The sequence below is a fragment of the Tiliqua scincoides genome, chromosome 4 (assembly GCF_035046505.1).
Source record: "Tiliqua scincoides isolate rTilSci1 chromosome 4, rTilSci1.hap2, whole genome shotgun sequence".
Lineage (NCBI taxonomy): Eukaryota > Metazoa > Chordata > Lepidosauria > Squamata > Scincidae > Tiliqua > Tiliqua scincoides.
Window position 1 is genome coordinate 31676920 of NC_089824.1, and position 25653 is coordinate 31702572.

Consider the following 25653-nt stretch of genomic DNA (forward strand, 5'->3'; position numbering starts at 1 on the left):
ACTAGAATAGACAGTGCTGGGGTGAGGTGGGCCAGTTACTCTCCCCCTGCTAAAAAAAAAAAAAAGGAGCACCCACTTGAAAAAGTGCCTCTTACCCAGTTAGCAGGGGTTTACAGTGCACTTACTCTGATAGTGTTTACAAAAAGGCTGTGAAGACCAAAATTTAAAAAGTTAAAGAAAAATGTATCTTATGATCTTTTACTATGCTTTTAATAAATTAGAGACTGCACAGTTCTTAGGTAACAATTACTGGTAGGTTATTTTTCAGGATCTGACACCAGGTAAAATCAGACAAAATTATAGTCAGACACACACACCCTGACTTATCCAAGGGTCATTCCCTTGGATAAGGGATAATCATAGAAAATTCCATGATTTTGGCACAAAACCTGCCCTTGACTTATTTATAAGATTGACTTATGGGCAGTTGTCTTTGGTGAATCAGTTTTGTGATATTCATTATGAGTTATAAATGGACGGTCATGTCATTTTTCCACCACCACTATCATTTTTCCTCCACCACTTTCAGAGTAAGATTATAATTATATACACACTATGAAATATAGCAAGTCCTCCCTTAAAGTTGTCAATAGGTTTTTGGAAACTGCCATTTTAAGCAAAACAACTTATAATGAAACCAATTTTACCATAGGCTAATTGAGATACCTAAACATGAGTTATGTCTACAGCATATTTCTGGTCTCAAAAACCCAAAAACCATCACTAAACTTCTAAATAAAGACCCAAAACACTTCAAATATTAAACGTTTATTTCAATGTGAACTTTCTGGGCCAGAGAAAACCTAGGCAGACATAGGGACAATGTGCAAACTCCACAGAGACAGTGGCTCTGGCCAGGAATCATTTTTTCCCCCTCATAAAATTTATAACAAAACAGCTTAAACAAAACAATTTCAAGTGAGGACGCTGTACTATTTTTACCCATGCTACTCAGTTTGTTTTGTCTATGTAACTTTTAACAGCTAAACTTCTCTACCATTAAAGATGCTGGAGGGTAGTTGAACAGACTAAGTAAAGGTAACCCTGCATCTGTTACCTTAGGCCCAAATCACATGTGCAGAAAATTCATATAGTAAAGGGCATTTTCCACACAATTAGCACATAACAGGTTTCAAAACTAATGTAAATGTCTTTTTTCCATGGTTTTGTGCCACAGAATATCCAAGTATCTCGTTGACATTCATCACCCTTCTAGTCCCTGAGATTGGATTCTTCCACATCAATTTCAGAACACATGGTTGGAAAACCCATGTGGTCCTTTTTATCCATGAGTTTGGTAGACAAGATTGCACCCTAGACTGTCAGCCAGCAAAGCCTTTCTTCACCAGCTCCTCCTCTCCTTATTTCCAGCTTTAAATATCAGTCATCTCTCCCCCTTGCTTTTGGCAAGCAGGAGAGACAGCAGTGAACACATCTTTTGCTTCATCACTGGCTCTTGCTTATGATCTGGGGTGTGGGAGGAGGGGGGAAGCCAACAATTATTGGATCCTCTTCTTGCTGGAGAGAGGGGAGAAGTTTCATCTGTAGAGGTATATGTAGGATAATATACCCTATATATACCTCAGTGGAGTTTGCTCCCAGGAAAGCTTGTATAGGATTGCAGCCCAAGTTGCAGGGGAGGAAGCTTGCAATTTGTAAACTACCGTATCTTCACCTGCTGACAGCGCTTGTATTAATAACGGGTTGCCTTCCATGTAACAAGTCTTCTTTCTTCCTGCCCCTTTCCAGCCACTAGATTCCCTAGACTAGAGAAAGTCTTTGAAAGTCTTTCAAAACATGACTGAAGAAACAGGTTGGAGGGTGGGAGCGCCTCAAAGAAGCCCCTGGATTGCAGCAAACATGTGGCTGCAAATCCCACTGGAGATTTGACTCATGGATATACTTTACTGACTCATGGATACATTTCCTTTGGATCGTCACAATGAGGTACTTCAGAATAGCACAATTCACACCACAGGAGTAAACTACTGCTGTATGGCAGAAGGGGAAGTGAACCAATTCCTTACCCACCCCCACCCCCAGGGCTTGTATCCCTGGAAAACTTGTATCCTCATACTGTGTAAAGTTTGGGCTGCCTTCTACCTGCAGGAAGAACAGAAGGGTAAACCTGATTCAGGGGGAAAAAAAGTCTCCTGTGTAGATGAAGAGACATTTATCAGTGTCACATCCTTTGCTGCTAGGTCAGAGCAAAAGAGAATATCCTGACCTATTAGGATATAGGCCAGAACAGGTGGCAGCAAGAATCTGACCTGGAAGAACGTGCTGCATATGAATGAATATACTTTCCCCAGCAAGTGTTACAGATAAAGATGGCATCCTGCATCCAGGGCAGTGCAGAGTGAAGGACCAGTTGGACCATCTTTGTAAATTACACCCCACCCCACCCCCCAACAACCAGAAGGTCACAGTCCAGATACCTGTATGCTTCTCTCTGCACAGTGTGAAGATATCTGAATTGCCTTCTCTGACAATCAAGACAGGCAGCAGTCATTTCTATGACATATCCCCACTGTTACCTTTCTCAGAGGAATTCATTTGGGAAATGCATTGGCATATGTTCCGTAAATAAAATGCTTCTTTTATTATTTTAAACTACTGCTGAAAGTTCTTAGGAGTGCACTACTGTACGCATGCATAAATGTCTCCAACGCAGAGATACTTCCCTACAGAAAATGCCCTAATACAAAGGGTTTTCTTTCCATTAATGCACTAGTGTTCAGAGATTGCAACATTTATTCCATCAATGCTCCATTTGGATTTGGTAGGAAAACAGACCAGCCAAGTCTTAAAATACAACCTGATCTTCTGCAGTACACATTCAGCTGACAACATTGTACTGGGTTGATTATACTGTAACCATAAATACTTTTCTTTAAAACTGACCTGGAAGTGGTTCTTGAAGATGTTTCTCTGTTTTCGTGTAAAGCATCACCATTTTGCTGGACTTCTACTAAACAGCAAGATACAAAATTAAGTGTTTTTCTTTTTATACCAAGAAACTTATAAAGAGTAATTCTTATTTTTCCCAGTTTAACTTACTGGTTACTAGTGAACTGTGGTTTGTAAGAGATTCTGGTTCAAGCACCAAACCATCAAGCACAACAATCAGTTCTCCTGTTTGCACCAAGCCACTCTTGTTTTCCAATGAGAGTTTCAACTGTTCTTTGACTCTTTCTACTATAAAGGACAAAATTATATTAAAAGAACCAATCATGTGATAAAGTACAATGTAAGTTTCTCTTAAAATTTATTAAGATTCCTTTTTCTTCTTAGAGGCTTTAGAACACTCAATTCAATCATAAAAATTTTACTGCAGCCTTATCAAACTATACAGGTGATTAAAGTAATGTATTTCAATTTTACCAACCAGAGAAACTTTTTTTAAATTTTAAGTGTTGTTAGCTAATGGAACAAGAAAAAATTTGTAACTTACATCTTCTGTTATGTATTTCCAAAGCTTGTCTAAGATCTACAGTGGCTTTTCCTAATAAAGCATCAGCTTTTAAAGTATGATGGCTCCACACTCTAAATTCCAAAGTGGTCTGTGGAGTCACATTCCTGTAGACAACAAACAAGTTTAGTTCCCTTTATTCACAGATACAAAAATTGCATCACAATCCATTTTCGTGTAATTTTGCAACATACAGAATAAATAAAACAACTAAACCAAAGGAGAACTAACTTTAGATTGAATCCAAAACTGTTTTCTTAAATCTGTGTTAAACGATTACTCAATATATACTGAGTTAGCAGCACTTTGCTTGATTTAACATGGAAGGAAAACAAAATAAGGATGTATCAGACTGAAGACCTCTTTGGAGTATAGGCACCTAAGTCCAAACAAACTTGAAATATGTAGGAATACTATGCAGTTCAGCAGCCATGTGCCTTTTTATGCCACTGTTTGCAAGAAGTAAGAACAACAACATACGTGCAACATTCTATCAGCAGAAGATACCAGGACAAAACCCAGATTGCCAATCTTGGTTTGCAGGTTCTGATAAAACTTCCAACTATGGTTTGCCTCAAACTTAGAAAGGAAGGAGGAAAATTGCCAAGATCAAAAGGAAGAGGAGGGAAGGAGGAAGGGAAGAAGCTAAGGAATGTGATGTTCATGTTTTGGCAGAATGTCAGAGCCACCCCAGTGTTTAAAGTCTGAGAAAAGAAACTAAAGCTAATAACAGTTGCCTGGCAAAACATCCAACCTGGGTAGAATCCTCCTTTTACTGAAACGGCAACTAAAGAGTCAGGGAAGGGGCCTGAAATATACCTAAGGGGCAGTGCCCCATAAGCTCTACATGTTTCATAAAACATTATAAAATTGGGGGTTTAGGGGTAGGGAGGGTGGGCAGCAAGCATTCCTGGGGGCGGGTGGGTAGGCAGGGAGTGGGGCCAGGCAGGCAGCTGAGGCAGCTCCAGACTGCTTGGATTTGTGCCACCGTGACACAGCTCCAAGTAGCTCCATTGGGACTGCTGCACCTCTCCACAGGGTGAAAAGTTTTGCCTTGCCTCAAGGATGCCCAAGCATCACACAGCCTGAAATTTGCGCTGAATACAGTGCAGGCCCACCAGCCTGCCTGTTCTAGCGCAAGTTAGGAAAGTGCTGTTAGAAAACTTTACAAAAGCTTTTAAAATTCAAATGGAGGCGATTACAAACATGCATTTCATTAAACATACGTACATGACGGGGGGGGGAGGAAGGTCAAGATTTTGGTTTCTATGTTCAAGTCAAGTGGAAACAGTCTAATCAAGATGTTATTTCATTAAAGTCTGGATATAAAATTCTATTTGGCAGTTGTAATCCTTTTATTTGGCAGTTAATAATTCTGGCCTTAGTTTGCCCACAGACAGAGAATCCCAGAATGTTCCCTACCACAAACACATTCAATTATTCAATTATGATATTTGATTCATATCAAATCACTGCGTAATTCTTGTGAATCACCTAACGTACAGAAGATATGCACCAATGTGCTGACCATAGTAATGTTTACATAACCAGTCACCTCAAGGAAAAAAGAAGTCACAGGCAAAATGGAGACTCAGTTTCTGGATGAGTATTTTTCCCCCCTCATGTTTTGCCTCAGATATGGCTAACACATTCATCAGGGTGCATATGCTTAAGTAATCTGTGAGAACACACATTGCTGTACCTGCTGGATAATGGGTTTCACTGAGTAATTATTCCACAGCAAACTTTCAGTGAGCACAAAGAAGCTGTACACAAAATAAATCAGAATGGGGGAGGGGGGCCTACTTACACAGTCAACTGTTCATCCCATTTTGGATTTGAAGAACTGTTGGATTTAGATGTTTTCTTAACTTCACTATCTGCTAGTAGTTCTGTATAAATAGCAGTTCCACCAAACCAGTTCTTTTTTCTTTTCAGTTTGGCACTAGAAACTAACAAAAACATTGCTTATAACTACTGGAAAATGTTTCATATTAGAAAATGACAACATTAGTAACCAAGGTAATCTCTTCAAAATTATGAATGAAAAACAAGGTTCGCTTTTTCACATTCTGCTGAAAAAATATAATAGTTCAAATCTAGAACAGAGCTGCAGCAGATCTAAATACAAATACACAAAGAAAGTTAGAAGGTCATAGCATCACATTACTTTAAGAAAAGTAACATTTTTGAGGAACAAGTTCATTTTATCAGGTCACAAAAAACTGTCTGAATATCAATGTTATCATGTTCTTCAAAGAAAACAGTTTTCTACTTCATACTAACACTGCATCAGGATTAGCTGTGAACATTTGTTTTGGGGTAAGGGAAAGCAAATTCTCTGCTACTTTTCTCAGCATTTTAACTTTCCTTATGTTACTCTCAATCCTTTAACAAAGCTTTAAAGGCTGCTAGACATTGTCTCTTGCCCCTACTTAGGTTTTTAACCTATATACAGACAAAAAAACTGTAGAAAATACAAGTTTACTGCTTAAAAAAATCCATCACATTTCTAATTTGCATATTCTTTCAGAGAAATTCTAAATATAAAAAAAATTTCTCAATTAATAAAAAGTTTTTAAACATAAAACACGTTAGTTTGGATCTAAGAAGTTTCACTGGAAAGAAATGGCATCCAGCACTGCCCAATTCTCATGTTTTTTACTTGTACAAGCAGAAGACCACATTTCGGTTTCACTTTTCTAGCATACTGCTAACGAGATGTGCAGCTCTCCTGCAAATGGAACTTCTACATATAGAATGATATCTTTGAATCCAGCCAATAGTAAAAGTAACATTTCAATATTTTTCTAAACTTATAATTTACAGTCAGATATTAACATTTATTTTAACATATCTAGTTACAAAGTTATGCAACATTCTGGCAATAAAAATGACATTCATCAAAAGTGTTCAGTATACATCAGCCCTTTAAATCATAGAGAGACTGCATTCAGAGTGAATAGCATGTAAACTTGAAACGTGCACTTCAGATTTATGATGAGTATTCTTGTATTTTCTACATCCTTATTTTTTTGTACATCATGTTTTCTATACACTGCTATTAGGTGCTACTCTTCCCTTTACTAAGCTTTGCGTTCAGTCAGAACATGGCCATTGATTCTCATTGTTGTATATACGCACATAACTGTGAAACATACTGAACACACATTCACTGCAACAGTTTTGAAGACGTCTGCCAGACACAAACATGCACCTGAAACAGGACCATCAACGAAACAAGTCTTAGAGCATTTTTAGCTTCTTTTATACATGCATCTTAAGAATGTGAGCAGAGGAAACAAAATTAGCTATAGCTTCAGGTGGGCAATTAACAAGCTTACTTTTTAATATTTGCTTTATCCAGGATTTAACATATTGTAGATTACAGAAAGTTATACAAACTAAATCTATGTGCATTTCAAAACTGTCTTCTACAACGCAGGCAAAAGCTGAACTTATTCTGAGCAGAATATCTCCAGCTCTTCCCCAATAGCATCCCATAGTAAATGCCTCAACAACTAAGTTTTGGGACATAAAGTAACGTCATACTCTAGATTTTGCTTTTTACTTAAGCCAAAAGAGGGAGCTTACAAGGCCAGGAAAGAAAGATAACTGAGTAAACAGAAGCCTTCTTGAAGTTACTGCTGCTGAAGTGTGATGGAAAGTCAATGGCATGTAATTTTCACCTACTGCTCACTGGCAAGCTGTCTCATCCAAGGTGCTCTCCCCTCTCTTTAACAGCCACCCAAAGGTGGAATGTTTTATAAAAATGTTACCATAGCAACACAACTACCAGCATTCACTGCAATTTACTGCAAAAAGTAACAAACCACTAGAAAACCAGCAGATTTCAAACATTAGGCTTATAATTGCTAGATCAGTGGTTACCAAACTTTTACAAGGGAGTTGGGAACCCTGTAAAAATTTGCTGCGGTGCCATCCTCACAATCGCACCATGACCAAGGGGTTTAGTAAGGTACTTGGAGGTGTGGAGGCCCAGCAATCTCCTCTGTGGGCCTCTCTACTGCTCCAAACAGCTGCTGTCCTCAGTCATGACCCACTTCTGAGTTTGTGATTACAAACTGGAAGTGGGTTGCAATCGGAGATAGGAGCAGTTTGGAACAGTGGGTAAGCCTGCTGAGGAGTATCGCCGGGCCTCATACCCTCAGGATGGCCAGAGCTGCCTCCCAGGTACCATACTAAACCCCCTTGGTCATGGCGCTGCCACGATTCCTGCAGTGCCGTCACTGCCATCAGTGCATGGTCACTCCTCTTTAAGGGAAATTGTCTGCTTGGGAACCACTGTGCTAGATAATTGTATATACCTGTATAAACTGTAACCTTTCAATATACCCTCAGTGTTTGTTCACAAAATACACTGTTCATTCTGGTTACACTGAAGTCTTTGAAAATTCCTACAATACTACCTTGTATGATTCCAGAGAAAAAACATAGCTAGAGATAACATTAGCTGAAACTAGTGATAAGTTTCTTCTACCTGAAAATTCTGTTCTAATCTTTAGCTAAAAATTAGTACTAAAATTTCTGCAATTCTATTCCCAATATATGTATCCTATCTTCAAATGATTCAAAACTGTAATACAAGCAAACTTCAAAATCTATGTTTTAAAATGTAATAAGTAACTTCATTTTGGATCCATATGAAGATTGGGGAGGGCAAAGTGGTGTGAATTATTTTCTAGAGGTATTACTACTAATCGAAGTAGTTGAAAAGATAACAGTTTAAGAGATTCACATAGAATTCCTAGAACTGGATCCACTTCAATTATTAAACTACCGTAGTCAATGACTGTATGTACTCAACTTCTTTTATAGCCCTTTTATGGATCATCACATCCCAACTGATAATACAGATGGTCCCATTTCTCACTTCTAAATACTGAAGACATCAAACAATACAATCTCCTTAGGGGTTGCTGCATAAAACAATGCCAAAAGTCAACACTCTTGAAGTCAGGGGCACTATCACCATTTTTTCCAACAGCAGAATCAGTGTCCTGTACCAAATGGTTTGGAAGGAAAACAGGGTCATCCCTAACAAAAGGAGGGCTGTGTATATCCAAGGAGATTGATTCTCCAAGACAGGTATATACAGTATTCCCAGTTACAGAGAAGTGGAAAAGAAATGTGTTTAAATTACAATAGTGACTTTTAAGTACCTCAGCATGCGATAATGAAACGTGAGCCAGCCCAAGCCACTTTCACCATGCTCTCTTCTATACCAAAGATCCCAAACTCCTCAAAACTACAGTTGGAATAACTAGAAGGAGAAATAGCAGAGTGTGCTTCTACTAGCGATCCTCTTCGTTGCATCCACTAATTCCACCCTCCATCTCCACCCCTCCAATAAATACCCATGCTGACAATGTCCTCCCACCCTTTCATGAAATTTCATGAAAATGGACACGCAAGTGGGGAAGGAACCTTAGGATAGTCCAAGCTTATTTACAATCCAATCCAAAATTTGAAGAGATTTTGGCATGATGTGCAAAGAACTCAATGGGCTTCTGAACCCCATCTCTAAGTCTGAAATGAGACGTTGTAGATATATAACATATCCTGTATCCACGGGATCTGTTCTGGAACCCCCTGTGGTTAAGTGAAACTGCGGATATAGGCAAACGCAATGCCTTCCTTATAAGGTATTAGAAACGTCACTTCTGGTTTCATTGAGAAACAAGAAGTGACTTTTTTTACCTCTAGGGCTCAATCTGAGTCCAGCAGAGACCATAAACAGACGAGCACATAGGGGGCCCCCTGCGGACCCGATCCGGGGATAACTGAATGTGCAGATACAGGGCTCCCCATATTTAAAATCTGAGTGCTTTCTAAAGTGGCAGCAAAAAGAACCTCAACAAAATAAGCTGATCCATACAATTTCATGATTCCTGCCTGAAGCCTAAAAGGTACACTAGTTTACTTCAGCAGAACTTTGCATATTAATACATGCATGAGATTCCCCAACATTAAGCTAAATTTCATGAAGTGATAAACAACTATGAAAAGGAACCAAGGGCATAATAAACAAAAGGAAATACAAGATGTCCTGTATTTTGTTTAAATTGTTCTTCAGGTGATAGAAAAGATAAATTTGAAGAAATGGCAACAAACTGAAGTTGATAGCAGAGTCTGGCAGTTTTCCATACCGGAAAATGTGGAGACCATTGTTAACAACATGAAAGCCTTGACCAAGCACTATTTATTCTAACGTGTGCCTAAATTACTTTGCCTTCTTCGATCTTTAGTGGACTAGTAAAGAGCAGCACAGAAACATGATACACTGTTTATTTGTGAAGCAATAGCCTACAAATAACATTAAAATGGCTTCAATCCAGAACAGCAAGTCAACAGCTTGATAGACTGGTGGGATTCATCTTCTTTAGCGGCATTTACAGTAGCAGCCTTGGGTGAGTAAGAGCACAATCCTAGGTGTATTCAGAAGTAAAACCCTCTGAATTCAATGGGACAATATAAACGGGATATAAAATACAGACTAGATGATGCAACTATTAGATGGATTCACAGTTGATTGGAAAGAGTTCTCATCAATGGTTCCTCATTAACCTGAAAGGCAGTCTTGAGCAGAGGATCCCAAGGTTCTGTATTCAGTCCAATTGTCTTCAACATGTTTATCACTGACATAAATGAAGAGAAATTTGTGGATGACACTAAACTATTTGAGAATTAGCTAACACCACAAAAGACAGTAGAAGCATTTGGAGGATCTTCATAAAATGGAATACTGGAATGAAACTAACAAAATGAAGTTCAACAGACACAATGCAAGATTGTGCAGACAGAAAAAAAAAAAACAAGGGCGACAGGTACTGCCTACTTGGCAGTTATAGCTTGTGAAAGATCTTACTGTTGCAGCAGATCACAAGCTGACCCTGAGTCAGCAGTGTGATTCTGCAGAAGGAAATGTAATTTTAGGTTCGATTAGTAGAAGTATAGCTCCCAAATTGCATGAAGTACCATATTCACTTTATACTGGTCAGACCTCTAGAATATTGTGTCCAATTTGGGGTACCACACTTTAAAAAGGATGCAACCAACCTGGAGCAGGTTCAAAGAAGGACAATGAAGATGGTCAGGGGTCTAGAATGAAAGTCCTAAGAGAAAAGGATGAAGGAACTTGGTATGTTCTTCTTAATGGCAAGAGCATTTCAACAATGGAACTGTTAATGGAAGTGATAGGTTTGTCCTCTTAGAGCTCTTCAAGCAGAGGCTCACAGCCCAATCCTGAGCTGCCTGGGGCACATGGCTGCAGCGGTGCCAAGAATGGCTGCCGCTGCATCCTATGTGCCTCAGCCTGCCGCAGGCGACACCTCAGGAGAAGGGGACCTTCGTTCCCTTTTCCCAGGTAAGGGAAGTAGCCCTGCAATGAGGTTACTCACTTGGTAAGGTAAAGGTGTTCTTGTAGGACGCCGAGCCCCACACGAACACCTTGGACCCACCTCCATCCCCCCAGCATGCCTCCTGCCCACCCTTTTTCCACCTCCCGCCTCCCCGTCATGCCTCCTCCCCTACCTCTGCCTGCCTCCCTCCTCCCCAGAACACCTCCTCCATGGCCCCCCTCCCCATATGGGGAGTCCGTGAGACCGCTGAGCAGTGGAAGACGGGCACCCACCCAGCACTAGCCCAGCACCTGGCTAGTATAGGCACTGGCCTGGCGGTAAGCCTCGCAGATGTGCCTTATGGTACATTTGCAACAGTGCACTCCGACAGAAAGCCACAGCGCCGAGCTCAGGATTGGGCTCTCAGCAAACACCATTTGGAGATACTCCAGAGAGGATTTATGTGCTTCAAGCAGCAGGCTGTACTAGATGGCCCCCTCAACTCTGATTCTGTGACTTACCCAAAAGTAAGCATACATAAGATTGCAGGGTTAAAAGCAGACAGATTCAACATCTGGGATGTGCATATGAGCACAGATGTCCCACAGAGAAATGCTCCCAAAGCTCTAGGCAACTACAGAGCTCTAGAACTCCTCCCAAAGCTCTGGAACAGGGATTTTTAACCACTATGCCACAGCACATTGGTTTGTCGCAAATGGTCTTCAGGTGTCCAGCAGGAGTTTGGAGGAGGATTATACGTATATTAGTAAGGCCATTGGGGTATGAGTGCCTCCAGCCAGGCATACCTTGATAATTGTCAAAAATTGTTGGTGTGCCTTGACAATTTTAGCACCTCCTCAGCGTGCCATGAGATGAAAAAGGTTGAAAACTGCTGCAGTAAACAATTCTCTTGTTCTGTTACACAGAACAGTTTACTGGTATACTGCTCATTCCATATAAAGTACAACAGAATAAAATCACCAACGTACTTAGTTCTCAATGCTTCTATATATTTATTATAACTAGTGACTAAGGGCCCAATCCTATCCAACTTTCCAGCACTGGTACAACCATAATGCAGCTCCAAGGTAAGGGAACAAATGTTTCCATACCTAGAGGAAGCTTCTATGACTGCCTCCCCACCACAGGATGAAGTGCACACCCATTGTCATAGTTGCACCAGTGCTGGAAAATTGGATAGGATTGGGCCCTAAATGTCCTGGGAATAGTATTAGTAAGCAGTCACACTGAACCCCCACACCCCCCCCAAAAGTGTTCCTCCAACCTAAAAGTTATTTAATGAAAGGGAAAGAAAACCACATTCTTGTCCAAGATCACAAGATTTAAAGAGAAAATCAAAGGCCAGGGGAGAGAAACGGAATCTATCATTTCACTACTATTTTGAGTTCTCTTTATAAGCAAATTTGCTATCCATGAATTCACTTATCTGCAAAGGGCAGAATTGCTACTTAGCTTTAATAATCTGTGACTGTTCTCATTATCTGGTAATACTGTGCAGGTGTGGGACTTGGCACAGGCTACAAGCAGCGCTCCGCAGGGCTCCCCAAAGCTTAGAATATCCAAACAGCGCAATCGCAAAGCACTTCCTGTTTGCAAACCCAGCTAGGAAGTGCTTTGCAATTGCTCCGTTTGAACATTCTAAGCCTTGGGGAGACCTGTGGAGGGCTGCAAGGGGCTCCCCGCAACTCCTGCAGCTTGCAGCAGCCCTCCATGAGTATAAGCACCCCCCTTACACCCCCGTTAGCGAACCAGATCACTTGGATCTGCCCTCTTGGCTGCCCTCACTCTCCCCACCCCTTAAAGAGACCAGGGAACCTTTACACATGACCCCCCATTTTGAATACCACTGCACTATGGTTGCCAGGAACCTAAACCTAGCTGATCACGATAACTCACTAATTCCAAAAGGAGTTATTAGTCTTCCCAGAGCAGGAAAACCATGGCCACTAAACCAATATGCTTGCATTACTGGTATACGTTCAAATTACCACAGAGAAAAGAATCCTTGACCTGTATTGCCATGTACAGATGGGGTCTGTTTATCATGGATTTTACATCCACAGATCTGGCTCAACTTGGTCCCCCAGACCAGTGTTGAGCCAGGCTTGGCTTCAACTGAACCCTGCGAAAGGCTTTGTGAAGCCCACAGAGGCCGTGTACATTAACCCGTGGCCTCTGCGGGCTTCAGAATGGCTCCTAAAGCCAATAAAATATGACTTGTGGTTTCCATTGGGAAACGGGAAGTGACATTTTTATGCCTTTTAAAGCATTCTGAGGCCCAGAAAGCCCATGGAGGGCACCCAGAGGGGGTTCCAGGAGCCATTCTGAAGCCCGCAGAGGTTGCGGGCAGATGTGCGCAGCCTCTGAGGGCTTCACAAAGCCCTCAAAAGTTGTGCTCTGATCCTCTTAGAAGGGCTTAAGGTGCCGATTTGCAAATCACAGATTTGCTTATTTGCAAAGGGGGGGCAAGAATGGATCACCTGCAGATACCAAGACCCCACCTGTATTTATATAGAATTGGCAAATTGTACTGCATATGCATAATTTCTATTTTTAGTTTTAAAGGGCAAGATTCAGTGCAGGAAATGCAAACCACAAACTCTTCATCAAGCACTGATAATGCGAGGCAATTTTTAGTCACCAAAGATGAATGTGAGAGTGGGTTAACTACAACTTTGGGCCAACCAGTGTCAGTACATAGGATTAAATACATAATATCCAGAATTTTACTTACCGGTTACTTGCATTTGCAGTCTTCCATTATAGTTATTACTGCTTCCAGATCTTGGGGAGGCTGTGGCCATGTCAGAGGCTGCAACTTCAGCCTATGTTTAAAATAAAATATTTGACTACATATACCACTTCAAAATAGTATACGCATTAAACAAACCAACTTTTTAATATTATCAGTCAGCTCTATAAATTTATGTACAGAAAAATTTACTAGTTCTCAAAAAAAAGACTTGTTACTTATTAAACTGACAAAATAATACAGATAGCCTGAATTAGCTAAAGATTAGCAGCACATCTATAACCCCAGTTTACAATCAGGCTAGATTCTGAAGACTTTTTCATTCCCTATAACCACATTGTCCCCTATATTCATACTCTGTCTCATTCAACATACACCTAAATCCTCACAGAATACACACTCTTCATACTAGAGCAGGGGTACCCAAACCCCGGCCCTGGGGCCGCTTGCGGCCCTCGAGAACTCTCAATCTGGCCCTCAGCGAGGTCCCAGTCTCCACTGAGCCTCTGGCCCTCCAGAGACTTGCTGGAGCCTGTGCTGGCCTGATGCAACTGCTCCCAGCCTGACAATCAACTGTTCGACCTCTCGCTTGAGCTGTGGACAAGGACTCCCTCCACTGCTTGCTGTTTCACATTTGTGATGCAGCAGCAGCAGCAGCAAAGGAAGGCTGGCCTTGCTTTGTACAAGGCTGTTCATAGGCCTTCAGCTATTGCAAGACCTTCATTCATTCATATAAGTTCCATATCTAATATATTCATTTATGTAAATTTATTCAAATTTGAAATGTAAATTAATTTTTTTTTCACAGCCCCACAGTGTCTGAGAGATTATGTGGCCCTCCTGCCAAAAAGTTTGGACACTCCTGTACTAGAGGTTCAGCAGATTTAGCAAAACGCAGTTCTTGGAAGTTACTGAAATGTTTTGGTTCTATGTATTCTTGTTCTTTTAAAATCATTTGTCTACAAACAAAACAATTGCTGGAAAGCTAGCAACCAGGGCAGGAATTACACATGTGACTGTAACAGAAAGGAACACCAGCTGCTCGGACACAGCCCGCTGAAAGTAAATGAGAAAGAGATGAGTTCCTTCACTTACCCCTTTCCCAACTTCAAGACTGGGAGACAATACCACTCAATTTGTCATAGTTCAGTTGCCTTTTGAGTATCCCATGAATATCAATAGTAGGGAAAGGCTGTGTCAGGGTCCAAATGTTGAACTGCTTGATCAGATCAACAATAATCTAGTCAAATACTCCATTTCCAATTGGGGTTTAACAGGTTATTCTGGAAAATTTACAAGCAAGTCCAGAGACAGCCATCCCCTTTATTCCCTGATATATGCTGCCCTTGAGTATAGAAGTTTCATTTCAGTTACTGGAATTATATTATTATTATTATTATTAATATAATGATCTCCGACACTCTCTCTCTCGATACCAAGCTAAACAAGCGCATTGGTAAAGCAGCTACCATGTTTTCCAGACTCACAAAGAGAGTCTGGTCCAACAAGAAGCTGACGGAAAATACCAAGATCCAGGTCTACAGAGCTTGCGTCCTAAATACACTTCAGTACTGCAGCGAGTCATGGACTCTTCGCTCACAACAGGAGAGGAAACTGAACGCTTTCCACATGCGCTGCCTCCGACGCATCCTCGGCATCAACTGGCAGGACCAAGTTCCAAACAACACAGTCCTGGAACAAGCTGGAATCCCTAGCATGTATGCACTGCTGAAACAGAGATGCCTGCGTTGGCTCGGTCATGTCGTGAGAATGGATGATAGCCGGATCCCAAAGGATCTCCTCTATGGAGAACTCGTGCAAGGAAAGCGCCCTACAGGTAGACCACAGCTGTGATACAAGGACATCTGCAAGAGGGATCTGAAGGCCTTAGGAGAGGACCTCAACAGGTGGGAAACCCTGGCCTCTGAGCGGCCCGCTTGGAGGCAGGCTGTGCAGCATGGCCTTTCCCAGTTTGAAGAGACACTTGGCCAACAGACTGAGGCAAAGAAGGAAGGCCCATAGCCAGGGAGACAGACCAGGGACAGACTGCACTTGCTCCCAGTGTGGAAGGGATTGTAACTCCTGAATTGGCCTTTTCAGCCATACTAGACGCTGTTCCAAAACCACCATTCAGAGCGCGATACCATAGTCTTTCGAGACTGAAGGTTGCCAACTACTACTATTTATATACCGCTTTTCAACAAAAGTTCACAAAGCGGTTTACAGAGAAAAATCAAATAACTAACGGCTCCCTGTCCCAAAAGGGCTCACAATCTAAAAAGATACAAACCACCAGCAGACAGCCACTAGAAAAGACACTGCTGGGGCGAGGAGGACCAGTTACTCTCCCCCTGCTAAATAAAAGAGGAGCACCCACTTGAAAAAGTGCCTCTTACCCAATTAGCAAGCAATAGGGATGTTACAAAGTACAACCTGCCAAGAGATCCCAGGAGGACTTTGTGTGAGTCAGGATTCTTCAAGCCTTCACTGGAGAACCGACATTTTATTTAGATGGCTCAGTTCTAGAATGCAGGTATGAGTTTAAACATGGCGTAACAATATTTTTTATCATGGAGTAATCAAAGAAGTTCCCACAGTTCTGGGATTAGGGAAGATGCATCCATATCAGATGATGTATGCTCAGCATACATAAACCTGAGCACCTCTCATTTACAAGTTAAGCACTGAGCAGATAAATTTAGATAGGATACATGGCAGTTGATCCTCCTTTTCACTTTCAGAGAGCAAAGCCAGACTACTGATTAACATGAAAGTTCATAGTGCAAGAGACTAGCTAGCCATCTGTCTTCTTTTAAGTCATGATAAGCAGAAGTGTGATTATTCTTGAATATAACAGCAATTGACTTTTTTGTTGTTCAAGAAACTTAAGTTTTTGCAGTATGTAATTTTCTTTTCATGCTATTTGTATGATTTCTGGCCTCACCTCACTTCTTCAACTGTACAGATTTCAAACCAATACACACCAGTAATAGTAACCTGGTTAATACCAAATTCCATTTGCATTTATGTGTACAAGCATCCGTTTACAAACATTACTAAGCTAGGGGCATCTCACAATACCAAGATCCATGGCGTGACTAACATCTGCAGAATGAACCTGTCATTATTTGCACACTTTAGTCACTAACATGATTTGTCAAGCAGCAACAATAAACATTCAGTTATCACTTACCTAAATTATATTTCAAATTGACTCCTTTTTCAGTTTTTACAGGGTAAGCATGTTAAGTTAGAGGAAGACCACAAAAGTTGTACTTCCTGTAATACTTCAAGATACTGAAGAGTCTAGACCAGGGATGTCAAACTCATTTTACACAGCAGGCCAAATAACATTCATGGCACCTGCTGAGAATCAGAAGCTATGCCATTAAGCAGATGATGAAAGAAAATAAGCACTTTTTCTCTATTAGAACTCATTAGCTGCAGATGCCAGGAGAAAAAATATACAAATCATGATCATATTTTCAAGATATAGGAGAATCCAATTATCATACAGGCCATACTTTCAGCAGCACCACTTATGCCGAGGCATCACTTCACAGCTCAACAGCTGAGAGGGGCTCTGTAAAGTGAAGCATTGGCAGAAGCAGTGTTGCTAAAAGCGCAGCCTGTATGATAAGTGGGCTCACCCAGCACCACCCTTCCTCACCCTTCTTGGCATGCCTCTGCCCCTATACTGTTCCCCGCCTTCTGAAGCCTCCTTTCGTCTCTTCCTCCCAGCACCTTCATAGACGCGGCATTGCTGAAAGGGTGGAGCCAGGAGAGTCCAATTATCATGTGGGCCACTCTTTCAGCAGTGACAACTCTGCAGAAGCGGTACTGCAGTATGATAACCAGGATATCCAAGTGCCATCCTTTCAGCAGTGCAACTTCTGCTGATGTGTCACTTCAAAGTTCAGCAGCTGAGCTGACTGTGGTGCTGTAATAGCTCAATTAACTCAGGGGCTGAATAAAGAGGTTCCATGGGCTATATTCAGCACAAAGGTTTCATGTTTTACACCCTTGATCTAGACCAGGGGTCGGCAACCTTAAACACTCAAAGAGCCATTTGGACCCATTTTCCAGAGGGAAAAAAACCTCAGGAGCCACAAAACCCTTTTGACATCTAAAATGAAGATAATACTGCATATATAGTTTTTTTTTTTAACCTTTATGCTCTTATAGGTCCCATTTTTATAATGTAGCCCCCTCTTGTAGCTTTTAGTTAGTTTTGTCATACATTCTTGTCCTGTGTTTTCAGACACCTGGTCCTCTATGGTGTTTTGCCCGATTCCAAGGCCATTCTCTGCCTGGAGAATTAGGCCCACTTTAAGCAAATTAGCTCCCCTTCTTTCCCCCAACAAATGACCCTGGTTCTGCCCTGCAGTCCTGCTGGACCCCACCTCCAGGGTAGCTTGTCTGTTCAACCTGCAGAGGTCCTCTCTCCTGCCAGCAGCCTCCCACCACTACAGCAGACCCTGGGTCCTCAGCAGGTCTTGGGCACAGCAGCCACACTTCAAACTCCAGTGTCTCCAGCAGCCCATTAGTCACAAAGTCAGTCAGAGTATCCAGGGCAGAGTCCAAAGTCAATAAGCCAAACCACAGTCCAAGGTCAGATTTCAAAGTAAGTCAGTCAGAGTATCCAAGTCAATAAGCCAGTCAGTCTCCTCGCCTACCTTCAACCTGCACTCCTTCTACAACTCACACCCCCTTCCTGCCTCAGGTGCTCCTTGTATCCCTGAGGGCCCTATTGCCTTCCAGTGGCTGCAGCTGTGCAGCACACTCTGCTGAATCCCCAGGCCTTACCCTTAAAGGGGCCACTGCTGACACCACATCTACCTCCTCACCAGATCTTCCAGGATTCCAATACATATGGTGGTTATGACATCTGCTTATCTTACATGGATACTAAAGAACTCCCCCCACCTTCCAGAGGCACCCTGCTGGAAGGAAAAAAGGACACAGACTCCAGAGGTGGGGAAGAGAAGAAGCCAGAGCGGGGCAGCCACAGGCCAGCTTCTGCCCTGCCTGCCTGTCCTCCCTCACTCAGGCTGCAACCCTCTCCACACTATCCTGGGAGTAAGCCCCATTGGCTACAACGGGACTTCTGAGCAGACAAGTTGGTTGGAGCTCTCAGGTTGCAGTCCTCTCCACACTTTCCTGGGAGGAAGCCTCACTGACTACTTGTGAGTAGACCTGCATAGGAGGGGGCTGAGGCTGCAGCCCTCCACACCTTCCTGGGAGGAAGCCCCACTGACTACAGCAGGGCTTACTTGTGAGTAGACCTGCACAGGAGGAGGCTGAGGCTACAGCCCTCCACACCTTCCTGGGAGTAGCCCAGGGAATACATCCGGGCTTACACTTGAACAGACCTACTCGGGCTCCCACTCACCCGTCCTTGTGATTGGCCTTGGGCAGGGTCCAAGGCTGCCATCCCAGGCACCCTTTCCTGGGAGTAAGCTTCATCCACTGTAATGGGGCTTACAACTGAGTAGACACACATAGGAGCAGGCTCCAAGGCTGCCATCCCAGGCACCCTTTCCTGGGAGTAAGCTTCATTTGCTGTAATGGTGCTTACTACTGAGTAGACACACAGGATGTCTCCTCTGCTGTGGAGGAAAAGCCTCTCCTTGCACTGAGTGGGGACCTGCTCAGGGAAAGGTGGGCTGCAAGGGCTCGCAATGGCTGAGGAGGAGGGCGTCCTGCTGGAGAGTTGGGGAAGGGAAAAACAGGGAGCTTAAGCCTGCAGAGCGGGCAAAATTGAAAAGGGAAACCAATGTGGGGCAGGTGGGGGTGAAGGGAGAGGAGGGCAGTGAGCTCAGGGGGTGGAGGGAAGCAGCCTGCCCTCCCAACACAGGACACACTCCTGTTACTCCCTTTGCCACTTTCACCGGGAGGAGCCGCAGCAGACAGCTGAAAGAGCCACATGCGGCTCTAGAGCCACAGGTTGCCGACCCCTGATCTAGACCAACCTCAGAAGCATAGCCTTTATTTTAAAAAAACACACACAAAGCAATTTTCAAGATGAAATTTATCCTCCTCAAAATTAAAGTGTTCCTTTGCCAAGAAGGTCATTAAATGTTATGCGCAAATTGTAAGGTGAATTCTTTAAAAAAACATTGACATAAAGTGGTACATCTACCTTCATTAGAGAACATTCTTATAAAGCAATTCTGTACTCTTACAAATGTATAAAAGCAACTTCACACCAATGTTACTTCTGAGGCAATTTTCCCATAAGTACAGAGACAAGTTATATTAAATTACAAAATGTCACCTCCAGAAGGCAGTTAAATAAATATCACTTAATTTTGTTTAATTATATTGCTTATGTTTATTAAACTAAAATGGTGTCCAAACTATGGCCCATGGGACACAGTGGGCACAATGCTGAACCCCCCTCCCCCCCCCCCCCCGCGTGAGCAGTACTTACCATTCCAGCACACTGCTCACAAGCAGCCTACCCAACTGCTGCAGAACAACCCTCTGGGCAGTCACATCTGCCTGGAAATCCAAGCGCAAAGCCTGCTGGGGCAGGGGTTGCTGGGGCATTATAATGACCAGGGAAGCCTGGGAGGTTCAGCCAGGCCTCCCCATTCCTCATAAAGCCTTTCAAAGACATAAAAACATCACTTCTTTTGCTGAAAAACTTGAAGTGACTTTTTATTGAAATTGTAATTCTGAGCCCCACAGAAGCTGTGGGCAGACACAGACAGCCTCTGCGGGGCTCAGAACACCAGAGGCAACAGGAGCCCAGCTCTCCCCCCCCCCCCCCGCATCCAGAGAGGGCACAGAGGGGGAGGGGCCACAGAGCCAATCCATGGATAAGTGAAACTGCAGATACAGGATCAGCAGATACAGGGGTACCTCTGTACAGTGTTTCCCAACCAGTGGTAATTATACTACCAGTTGTACTTGAGGTGGTATCTGGTGCTACTTACAGGACTCCCCGACCCTGGCCACTTGGCAGTGAGACCAGCAACACAACACAATGAGCAGCAGTAGGAGACTTGGCTTTGCAGACAGAGCTCCAGCATGCATTTTTCATATGCTCAAAAACACCCTTTTGTCCACCCTGAGTCTCTCTTGTATTGTGTCTGGCCTTCCAACCTGGAAGTAACTGGTGATGACATGCTAGTTATTTCTGGTGGTACTTCCAATAGGTAGACCAAACAAAGTTGTACAACGGGATAAATGTTGAGAAATGCTGCTACAGCAAAAAGCTTCAGAAGCATCAGTAAAATATCATCCTCAAGTAAACGTTTTGGCCTTGTACTTGAAGCTAAACAAGGATAGGACCAGGCTAATCTCTCTGGGGAGGCTGTTCCATAAAGGAGGTGTCACCAAGAATGAATGAATGAATGAATGAATGAATGAATGAATGAATAAATAAATAAATAAATAAATAAATAAATAAATAAGGTATTCATATACCGCCATTCTGGTCATCAGATTACTCCTCTGACTTTATGCAAGGTGGTTTACATAGGCAGGCATTTCTAAATCCCTCATGGGGATTTTTACAATCATAAAGGTTCATTCTTTCAAGAACCAACAACATTTCAGAATGGATCTTCCTGGTTTGGTCCCACTTCTGGCCTCCAGTTCTCCCATGCAGGCTGACAAGTAGCTCCATCTCTCACATGGAGGGCAGCCAAGATGCTTCCTGCTCACACCAAGAGCACGTGGAATCACTCAGCTCGCTTGTCAGCTGCTTCAAAGTCTCGCCATTCTCAGCCCTTCAGGGAGCTGCCGGTCTCCTTGAACTGGCAACCTTCTGATGTTATCTTCAAGCTACCCCTACCCAAGAAGAAGGACGAAGAAGAAGTCCTATCTTTCTCACTCCTGAAGGCAAGGAAACCTAGCAAAGGGCACTCCATAGATTATTTCAATATGTATGTAGGTGAAACTTTAGAAACGGGGCTTTAGAAATTAACACCAACACTTTGAATTGTGCAAGAAACACACTGAACACCAGTGGAATTCTTTAACACTGGAGAGAGGTTTCATACAGTTAATTCCAGTTAATAATCTTGCATCTAATACAGTTAATTCCAGTTAATAATCTTGCATTTTGTACCAGATGAAGTTTCCAAGCAGTTAGGCTCATGTACAACACATTACAGTTATCTAGCCTGGATGTTACCAGAGAATGGATAAATAGGGCCGAACTATTTCTATCCAAAAGTGCAAACCCATTCAGAATAGGGTGGCCACTACAACCAGTCAGATGTATACTAATATAAAAAGGAGACTTAAGCATATGCTCAAATCTCTCCAGCTGAAATCACCATTAGCTCATAGACTAATCCAGGGCTTTTCAAACTGGGGCATTGCAATGCCCCAGCATGTGGGCCCTGGCCACTTTCACCTTAAGGGGCAGGAGCAGCCTAGAGGCAGGGAGGAGGCAGCAGCGCGATCCCCAGGATCACCCCGCTCAGGGGGGTGATCGCTCCACTTTCACCCCCGGGAGGCTGCAGGCGACTCAGGTATGTGCAGCCAAGCCCCTGCACCCCCACTGAGCAATTCCCAGGGTGGCGCTGCTGCCTCCCCCCTGCCCCCACTGCCTCCCCCCTGGTTCTGCAAGAACTTAGAGAGGCTCACATTCTCCAAGAGAGTTTGAAAACCACTGGATTAATCCAATGCAAGTCTACTTGGAAGTGGAGAAAGCAATGATAACGAAATAAAAACACATAACATCACTTTCTGCACTTATTTTTGTAAAGAAAAAAGATCTGCCAACAAAAAATATTTTATTTTTTTCATTTATTATTCAATAGGTAATGCATAGATAATGACTGTGGCTGCATCTGCTGACATTATGCCACCTATATCACCTATCTATTACAATTTTCAGGCATTTATAATTTTAACGTAAATCTTGAATAAAATTACATAACACTGCTTTCTGCACTTTTAACTTTGGAAAACACTAAAGTCCACACAAAAAATAAAAGTGTTTTCTCCCACCTCTAACCATTATTGTATTGTATTTAGAATATTTACACACTGCTTTTCAATAAGCAGTTCAAAGAAGTTTACACAGTAAAGAAATTTTTTAAAAAATCATTTCCTGTTCCAAATGGTTTCACAAACTTCAGGGGGAAAGGAAAAAAAGATATGCAGGAGATATCAGCAGACACTGGAAAACATACTATGCTGAAATGGATAGGGACTATTGCTCTCCACTTGATAAACATAAGATAGTTGACACTTTAAAAAGTGCCTGTCATTTACATTCAATGACGCTTACAACCATGTCAGCATGCACAGGATTGCAGCCTCAAGTGCAACTTTGCCTATACTTCGACAAGGCTATGCCCAAGATTAATAAGTTAATCACCTATATTGCAGACCATGGTAGGAAAGACCAGCAATATTTATTTACTGTTTTGGCAGAAGGGCACTAAAATTTAAAGACACGGAGCCCAATCCAATCCAAATTTCCAGCTCTGGAGTAGCCACAATGCAGCCTCAAGGTAAGGGAACACATGTTCCCATACCATGAGGAGGCCCCAGTGACTGCCCCTCCACCACTGGATGCAGCGCACATTCCACTGGCACAACTGCACCAGCATTGAAAAATTGGATAAGATTGGGCCCAAGGGCACTAGAAGCTAAGGACACAATTCCTCTATAATTAGAAGTTAAATAAAATCAGAAATCATGATCATTGCAGTTTTGTTTCATGGGAGCAAGCAAAGCAACAACTGTCTATCATCTTTTACTCCTTTGAATATTGGCCACTGTAAAGAAAGCTGGACACAGAGGGTAAAAACATAAGCTCCTCATTGCTTAAAGGTGGGTCCCGGATTATTCTGTATTATGAGTATTTTATCGTGCATTAGGAGCATACTTTAAAGATACATTATATGCACACTAACTTGGAAATTTCAGTTAAATGTGTACAAGATTAGGCTGCAAATCCTGCTGAGATAGGCAGTGTGGGAGAAGGCAAGCAAGGGGCTTGTTATATTCACCTCCCATCCCTTTTGCAGTGTTTTTTACTGGAAACACTCTCTGCATTTAGGTGAAAAGCAATCTGAGAGTTCAATCCTATGTCTATCTACTCAGAAGCAAGTCCCATTATAGTCAATGAGGCTTGCTCCCAGGTAAACGTAGACAGGATTGCAGCCTAAGAATCCAATCCTATGCATGTCTATGCAGAAGCAAGTTCCATTATAGAGAAAGACTTTGTCCCAGGAAAGTGTGGATAGGATTGCAGCCTCAGAGCCCAATCCTGTGCTGGTCTACTCAGAAGCTAGTCCCATTATAGTCAATGAGACTTGCTCCCAGGAACGTGTGGTTGGGATTGTAACCTTCTGCTGGGCAAGCAGAGCCCCCCTGACTACACTGGGCCTTACTTCTGAGTAGACAGGCGAGGCCTGGGCGCTGACTGACAACAAACAGGGTGAATTCAGGGTGGGGGAAGAAGAGGCGACGGGCTGCCGAGCCTGAGGCCAGCCAGAGCGACGGCGGCTTTTCCCAGAAGGAGAAGGCAGACAAACCAGCACGCAACCAACACCCTCTGCTCCGCTCCTGCTGGGGACCCTGCGGGACAGCTCCAGGGCGCGGGCGCCCTGCCAACGCACTGTGAGCGCTGCTACAGGGTTCAAGGCTCAGCCACTGCCGTCCACCAGCGCCCCTCCCTGTCAAGTTGAAGGCCCGGGAAAGGAACAAACAAGGTGACACCAGGCCGGCCTGGGGGGAGGGGGGAGCACAGGCACCGGCAGCCTTCGCCCGCCAGGCTCCAGCCGAAGCGGGGGGGGAAGAGAGCAGGACGCCGAGAGCGCGCCCCCCCCCGCGGAAATGGAACGCTGGAGGGGGCGTCGACAGCCCCTCCCCCACCCGACACCTCAGTGCCTCCCCTCAGAGAGCGCCTCCGCCAGGGACGGCCCAAGCGGCGGCTGCGCAGCCCTGTTTGCTCGTCGAGCCCGAGCCCGTCTGCTCAGAAGTAAGTCCTGTTGTAGTCAATGGGGCTTACTCGCGGGTAAGCGCGGGCAGGATCGGGCCCTCGGTTGCTCAGCAGTCCCCTCACTCTTACCGTGGCCCAGAGCCCAGCTGGGGGGGGTGACAAGGGTGCCGCCGCCCCCTCGCTGTGGCGGGGTCCCCTCAGCCCTCGGCACCGCTCCCGGCCGCCGCCGCCTCTGCCGTCGCCGCCGCCACAGCGCAGGATGATGCCATCTCACAGCCGCCGCGGCATCAAAAGCTGACCGGGCTGGCGATCCTTAGCTCGCACATACGCAAGGGGGGGGAGGTTGACGGAGTTGCTCGTTCGTGCGCGCGCTCCGGCTGGGCACTAGCGCGCACGCGCGTCGGCGCGCGGCCACCGGCCCCAACCGTCGTCCACGCTGCGCGCGCGGCTGGAGGAGGCGTGGCGCCAATTGGAGGGCGGGGATGGAGGGAGGGCGCGCGCGCACTCGAGAGGCGCTGGAACTTGTTCCAGGCAGCGGTTTGATTTATTGGTCCCACGGACTGGGACAAACCAAAGCAGGGGGGAGCGGGGGGTGCGTAATGGAGCTGAACTAATGGAACAAGGGGGCGGGCGGAATGAGGGTCTCTCCAGTACGGGTAGCACCAGGGAGGGACAGCGCACAGTGAGCCGGACTGTACCAGCTGGGAAGGAAACGGGAGGGTCTATTTGTTGTGAGTTTAAGGGGGGAGTAGAGGAGGCAGAACGTGCTTGGGGCAGCTGGCCTGTGCTCAGCTTCAGGCTCAGTGACTGGCAGGATGGGAGTCTGCTCAAGAAGCCTTTGTGCCCTGTGCGTCGCAGCCTGACAGCCCACTCCTGTCCACACTTTCCTGGGAGGAAGCCCCACTGACTGCAGTGGGACTTACTTCTGAGTGGACATGCATAGGATGGGGCTGTGACTTGTCACCCAGATCAGCAACTGCTTTAGAGCCCAGTCCTATCAGGGACGTGCAGTGGATGGGGAGCAGGTGAGGCAGAGCCTCCCCACTGGACTCCTTCGTACCACTGAAGTGTGAGGTGAGGCAGAGCCTCCCCACCAAAGTCCTTCAAAAAGCACCGCTGCCAGTGTGTGAGG

At 44.0% G+C, this 25653-nt stretch overlaps 1 protein-coding gene across 2 annotated transcripts in view; it reads right to left on the reverse strand.

The window, feature by feature from the left end:
• WWP1 (WW domain containing E3 ubiquitin protein ligase 1) overlaps positions 1-24942 on the reverse strand; it is a 61638-nt gene extending 36696 nt beyond the window's left edge. The window contains exons 1-6 of one of the 2 annotated variants that reach the window (XM_066626250.1): positions 24651-24942; positions 13589-13679; positions 5283-5424; positions 3455-3579; positions 3061-3198; positions 2905-2968 (exon numbers count right to left, since the gene is read on the reverse strand). In XM_066626250.1, coding sequence (XP_066482347.1) covers positions 2905-2968; positions 3061-3198; positions 3455-3579; positions 5283-5424; positions 13589-13658 — 539 coding nt within the window. In that variant the 5' untranslated portion in view covers positions 13659-13679; positions 24651-24942. Of the gene's footprint in view, positions 1-2904; positions 2972-3060; positions 3199-3454; positions 3580-5282; positions 5425-13588; positions 13680-24650 lie in introns of both variants that reach the window. The other variant, XM_066626248.1, reaches the window with a different exon arrangement.
• Between the last annotated feature and the right edge of the window lie 711 nt (positions 24943-25653).